Raw genomic sequence first — 6,376 nt, 5'->3', positions numbered from 1 at the left:
GGCGCTTGCGGGGTCGCGGGCCGGGCCGGAGGGGGCCGCGGCGGCCGCCTCAGCCGCCCCCTCGCGACGCGGGTCTCGGCCCTGCGTGGGGAGCGACCGGGCAGCGGCCCCGGCCGAGGCCGGGGGGCTGGCAAAGCCCCCGAGGGCCCCCGGCCTCGGCGGAGGGGACCCTGGCTCGGTGGAGGGGCCCAGCCGCGCAGCCGCCCTGAGGGAGCCGCTGAGGGGGCCCCAGGCCGCGCTCGTGCGCTCCTTTTTTTCTACCTAGGGTAGATTATAAAGAATTTCCCCTTTCCAGTGGTGCAGTAGAAAGGGAAACTACAATTCAGCAGCGTATTTTTACCACAGTTTACCAAGTGGTTTCATATCCCTATCGTATCCGCCAGCGGGTGGTGGAGCTGGGATGCTGGGGAGATTTCATGAATTACAGGGAACAGAAAGCGGCCTCGCGCCAGGGCCCGAGTTGAGCCGTGCGGCAGGTTCGCRCCCCCTCGCGCTTTGCTTACCAGGAAAGCGCGTTAGCCGGTAGGGCCTTGTCAAAAGGGAGAAGCTGGGAGTTTCGCTTGGCATGTTTCATGATCTGAGCCAGCTTTAAYTTAAGTGCAGAAAGTAACATTTCTCCCTTGATAGGGAGGCGGGATTAGATATTTTCATTAATCTGTTCTACATGTTATCAGCCTGTTATCAACATGTTATCTACATGTCTCAGCCTGTTCGCTGTGTATATTGATGAAGTCGTCAGCTGTCCTGCTCTGATGCTCTTTGACTGAATCTTTTGCTCTAGAAATGACAGTGCTTCTCCCATATATTGCCTTGAAAGCTGTGGGGATTTCTTAAACGGTGCTGCCCCTGGTACCTGGGAAAATACACTTCAGGCAGTGTCATGCATAACTTCATGACAGTTAGTAAAGCATATCTATAGTGTTTTACAAGACTTAGATAGTAGCACTATGTTTTAAGCTCTTCTGTTATATGTACATTTTGGGGAGTATATCTCATCATTGCTTTTCTTGTTCTTAAATGCAGAACAAATGTAGATTTTGTACTGTTGAAGATAATCTGCAGTCCACTGCACCRTTAATCCAGGCTTCTTTTATTTAAACCCAGGTCTTATCTGAGAAAGGCAAGTTCTAAAATCATTACATCACCTATATTGTTTAAAAGGCCAGGTTATCCTTTTATATTTAATTTAAAAACTTTACTCCCCAGTATAAAATAAGTTACTTGATTAGTATAAAAGGAAGTGACTGCAGTATTAATACCTAATGTTAGCTGTATTACAATATAGACTTAAAACTATGTATGAAAGGGAATTGAATAGTAATTATTGTTCCTGTCAAGAAGGCTTAGATTGCAAATAAGTAAATAGATCTCAAAATGTGCTTTAAATGTCAYTCCTGACAGAAGCTTGCATAGCTGTCTTGGGAGTGGACATTTTCCTCAACCTGCCCTCTGCCCTTAGGAAGCTGCCATCTTTTCCTCAACAACAAAGTTTATCTCAGAAGTCCTACTATATATACTAAATAATCTTTCTTGCTTTCATTGGCAACGAGCAGAGGAGAGGGAGCAATACAGTTTCTAGCAAATATTAACATCAGTTGTGTTTTCTAGTTAAACCCACTAAGTTATATGAGGAAACAATTATCAGAAGGAGGCTAGCTCATTCTCCCAATATCATAAAGCCTTGACTTTGTAGAGGATTTGTGTCAGAGAATAATGCCGTTGTGTACCACAGACCCACTGCTGCCTCACCAATTCGTCTTCCAGCATGTCCACAAAGAATATCTAGACCCAGCCTTAGTTCCCTGATATAGGAGAAAGGATCCCTACAGCTGAAGACAAACCGTTCTAGAATAAATTCTTGAAAATTACTGTTTAAAGTTTGAAAGTAAATGGAATTTGAGTCAGAAGAAACATTGCCCCAGACTGTAGCCTGGAAATCTTTTAAGAGACAACTTGTGAATTTGTTGAGTTTGCAGTATATCCCAGAATGCTAAGTACTATCATCAAACCTGATCCAGTTCATTTATTTTGCCAAAAAGCTGTCTGTTTCTTATACAAGTTACCAGGTAGTACTTAAGAAGTACTACAGAAAATGAAAGTCTCGGCATCAGTAGACTTATGCTCAAACCCATGTACTACTTAGATTTTACAGTAGCTCCATGCTAGTTTTTCTAGGAGTTACCTAATCCAGGTAGATCCTTCCGCTTTTCCCACCCTCCAGGTTTTCTGAAAGAAATGAAACCAATCGTAAAACTTTAAAATACATATTTTAATGTATTTTTCAAAAAATATTAGTGTATTTACACAATTTTCTTTTTTTAAAAAACATTTTGTTCTTGCTTATTTAAAAACATTTTGTTTAAAAGAAGTTCAGTCAGGTGACTACATTACAAAAATTTGAAAGAGCAGTCACTGTAGATATGAGTAATTAAAAACATACAGCAAAAATTGTTTAACACATACCATTGCATTAACAGTAACTGAGTGCACATTTTTAAGTTGCTAGTTTCCACAAATTGCTCTTCCCCAAAAGATTGTTTAGTCTGTGCCAGTACACACTTCTACATCGGAATTAGCATTTCCTTTTTCTGCCCCCCCCCTTTTGCTTATACAAATGTTGCAATAAAATGCATTACAGTAGTATTTCATTTACAAAACAAATGAGATTAAAACTTGTTTCTTAACCCATTGGATTGTATTTAAGTAAACAATGTCCTTTCATAGACATGCAACAGATTCCAAAAACTGTCTGGATCCGGGTAATGATCTCTCTCTCAAAATAGTCCTGCCTGAAAAGGTTGATTTGCATTGCTGAATGATGCTGTGTTGCTTCCTCTTCAGAGGTTTCTAGTTTCCAGTTTTGACCATTAGGATAGCATGTTAAACATTGCATTTAGTAAAAATAAATACAAATAAATTAAAAACAAATTATGCAAGAAAAGTATTCTCCAGTTGATATTGCTTGGAGGAAAGCTTTGCTGTGAAGCTTGTGGCAATATCTAGTTTATACACATATGGCAGGTCCGTTCTTTTCAGTAGTACTCTCTGAACAGGGAAAAAAAAGCTATGAATATGGCTGTAATTTTGGAGAGAGACAGTAGTGATCTCCTTTCAAACTTCGTCAGGAAGCCGTTTTCCTGTGAAAAAGAGCATGCAGTTAGGGATAGCTTAAAGAAATGAGTATGTAGGAAAAATGCACTACTTCATGCTAGTGTCAGGTTAAGAGTACTACACCATTGTGCGTAGAGGGACAACTTTTCAGCACTCTATCTTAAAAAGATGAATAGGGTTTTAAAAAAAGTAGCTGAAAATGGCTGCACTTTGCTGAATGTTTATTTTGTCTCCAAGTCAAGATTGTGCCCTCCCTGTATAAATAGAAAATGAATGTGAATTATATCATTTGAGCCTACATCTTTAAGGAAGATACAAAGATACAAATACCATGTTTCTGATGTAATAATATGCTTATAAGTTTATTCTTTTAAGCCTCATTATTTTACTGTGATGAGCCACATATTATGACAGAGAATGTTGCCAGGAGTTGATACTTTTGTAGATAGGATTGACTCTATTTGAAAAAGATGGAGAGAGAAGCCTTTACAATAAATCTGATGCATGAAGGATCAATCACTCACTATCACCTTTTTTACTGTTACCAGAGGAGGGACCAAAGCAAGCAAAAGGAAAATGAAGGAAAAGAAAAGCACTAGAAAACAAGTGAGGGAAAAAAGTAATAGCAAATATCAAATATAAGAGAAGTAGGAACAGAGAGGGGGTGGAAAGAGAAAGCACCATTTACAAATAGGTAAAGGAAAAAAGTACCAGGGAAATAACTGACTCTGATGTCATTTATTCTCCACTTCCCCTAACTGCAATACAAAATACCCGCGTAATGAAACTTGAAACTCTGCAAAGTGAAAGGAACCTCCCCCTCCGCTAGCAGAAGGGAATTTCAGCAGATGGACAAAAAAGCCCCCATACTGATAAATGCTTTTCTCAGTTTTGACCATTGGTATATGAATGTCATAGGATTATCTCAGTCTAGAAGAAACAGGTACAATTTGACTCCAGTTGTATTTAACTGTGAATTTGTTAAACTAAACTGACTTGGGGGATGAAATAGTGGCTTAAGCAAAAGCATTGACTTCAGCTCTGAGGATCACATCTGTGTGTTCTTTACTAATCTTCAGCTTGGACCAACTCCTCTACAGAAGCGTAATTGCTGAACCTATCCTTAGGATGCCATTTAATTTGGGATTTAATAATGGGAAATTTGATGGAACTCATAGTTGACCCTGCTTTGAGCATGAGGTTGGACTAGATGATCTCCTAAGGTCCCTCCCAACCTGAGTTACAACATGATCCTGTGAATCAAGACTAACTGTAAGGTTTTAACTGTAAAAGGTACAGAAAGTGATGTTTCTAAAAGAAAAATATCTTTTAGCATTGTTCCATTTCAAGCAGAAACAAAGTTTTTACTGTAAGTCTCAAGGAGAGATTCCAGACATCAGGAATTAAGACACCAAATAAAGCCCTGAATATAATGTTTTTGACATTGTCTGTAACAACATTTTCCCTTAATTAAGAATAATCAACACTTTGGTAGAAAATGACAAGATGTTGGACTGAAACTTACCCAGCCACCATTTGCATCTATCCATTCAGCTTTGTTGTTTATGATGTACTCTGTGATGAAATAAGAAATCTGCTCCTTCTCCTCTCCTGTGAGCTGAACTCCATGCTCTTGAAGCTTCTTAGTGAGAAGTCCTCCAAATGTAAATATGGTCATGATTCGTCCCCAGTTAGTATTTCCATCAGCAAATTTTTCTTCCATGACTCCATTGAAAATTCGCTTGGCAACATCTACAGAGGTAATATCAATCCTATCCAAGAATGGTCGGAGAGCCTCCTCTGTTTGATCTTGCAGTGAAAATGCAATGTTTCGCAGGACGTGAGCAACTCTGGTTTGGGCTGGTCCAAGGTGTGATTCTTGAAGAACATACTGCAGATAATCGTGAGCTAAATAATAAACGTAATAAAACTCAGCGGTTTCCATTTAGAATCAAACTMGGAGAGCAGTGCACAGCTCTTAACCGGGGCAATAATAAACAGCCACAGAGCATGCACACAGCTTTTTATCTTCAGGGTTTGATGGAATTTTTTTATTTTACCACAGAAGTTCCTGTAAAACCTGGTGACTTAATGATTGTGTGGGTTGTGGAATATGTGACAGCGGAAATGAAAGAAAAAGCATCTGCTCAGAGGGAGAAAACATGTCTTCTTGAATGATTTATTATTTTTGTAAATAGTAAGATTCTACAACTAAAATCACCTGCTTTTAACACATTCTTTAGCAGTATAAATTGGCATTTTCTAGGGGCTTCTGCTATGTAATGCCAGCAAAGGTTAGGCATTTGACTTTTAAAAAAATGCCTAAAAAGGTGTATGCTGTAGGAGGATGCAGGTCCCCTGTCCCCCCCAATCTCATCWTTGACGGTGGTTAAGGCTCCAATCTGTACTGTAGGTTTATGGATTATTTCTAATTCACAGCTATTGGAAGAAACTGGTAGAAGTTTCCAACAGGATGGAAAAATCGATAAACTGTCTTCATCATTCAGGATGCTTTATATAACTGCTCGAAGAGGAAACACAAAGGTGGGTACATCTTTCCCAGCAGGTATAGAAAAGGGGGAGAGCCAGATTTATGGTGTTATTCCCCTGTTCCAGACTCTCCCACACCATTTCTATGAGTGCTCTTCAACATCCTTCTTTGAAGATTTGCATGTGTAGCTTCAAAGATCTCCTCCCCCCTCAGGGACTTCTGGTATAAAAGACAATATTAGTATAAAAATCTTTGCCAGAGGCAATCTGACATGGCTAGAGGGACAGGATGTGTCTCTGGAGAACTTCACCCCGTTGCAGAGGCTTCAGGGCAGCAAGCAATTGGATATTTGGAGACCCCTCTCTTTCTCCGTCCTTTCTTCTCCCTCCCTTTCTTCATCCCTCTACTCCTGAGCCACCTTTCACTCACCCCTCTTCCTTCCCTGGAAACAAAAGTTTTCCCAATAGTACACTCCAAGAGGTCTGCTCTGCTGCCGGGATGTAAGTAAGCCAGCAGCCTGTCTCCAGTCCTGGGCGCTGCTGACACTCAGTTCTATGGCAGGCAAGCAAGGGCACCTGCCGGATGGCCCAGAGCAGAGCACAGGGCTTGAGTCTCAGATGTCAGGATAGCRCTGGTACCTAATCTTACTGGAGTGAAGGATATCTGAAATGTGATGCAGTTGTGGTGGCAGTGTATTGCCTGTCCCTAGCCTGATGAGCCATTTCGCCCCCACCCACCCWATACATATTCTGCTGCTCTGACATCACAGTTTTG

At 40.8% G+C, this 6,376-nt stretch overlaps 2 protein-coding genes across 2 annotated transcripts in view; both read right to left on the bottom strand.

Annotated features, from left to right (window-relative positions):
- Positions 1 to 611, bottom strand: part of MTHFS (methenyltetrahydrofolate synthetase) — a 111,441-nt gene extending 110,830 nt beyond the window's left edge. Inside the window, exon 1 of the mRNA XM_026060643.1 lies at positions 504 to 611. The gene's annotated coding sequence lies outside the window, so the exon portion shown is untranslated. The remainder of the gene's footprint in view (positions 1 to 503) is intronic.
- A 1,700-nt stretch (positions 612 to 2,311) lies between these two features.
- BCL2A1 (BCL2 related protein A1) lies at positions 2,312 to 5,093 on the bottom strand. Its single transcript, XM_026060640.1, has 2 exons — positions 4,637 to 5,093; positions 2,312 to 3,137 (listed from the first exon to the last, which is right to left on the bottom strand). Exons 1-2 carry the CDS (start codon positions 5,054 to 5,056, stop codon positions 3,033 to 3,035), a joined length of 525 nt encoding a protein of 174 aa, XP_025916425.1. The 5' UTR covers positions 5,057 to 5,093; the 3' UTR covers positions 2,312 to 3,032.
- Between the last annotated feature and the right edge of the window lie 1,283 nt (positions 5,094 to 6,376).

The sequence above is a fragment of the Apteryx rowi genome, unplaced genomic scaffold, assembly GCF_003343035.1.
Source record: "Apteryx rowi isolate R43461 unplaced genomic scaffold, aptRow1 scaffold_17, whole genome shotgun sequence".
Taxonomy (NCBI): domain Eukaryota; kingdom Metazoa; phylum Chordata; class Aves; order Apterygiformes; family Apterygidae; genus Apteryx; species Apteryx rowi.
Note: the sequence above shows the minus strand (reverse complement) of the source record. Positions and strands in the feature narration are given on the sequence as shown.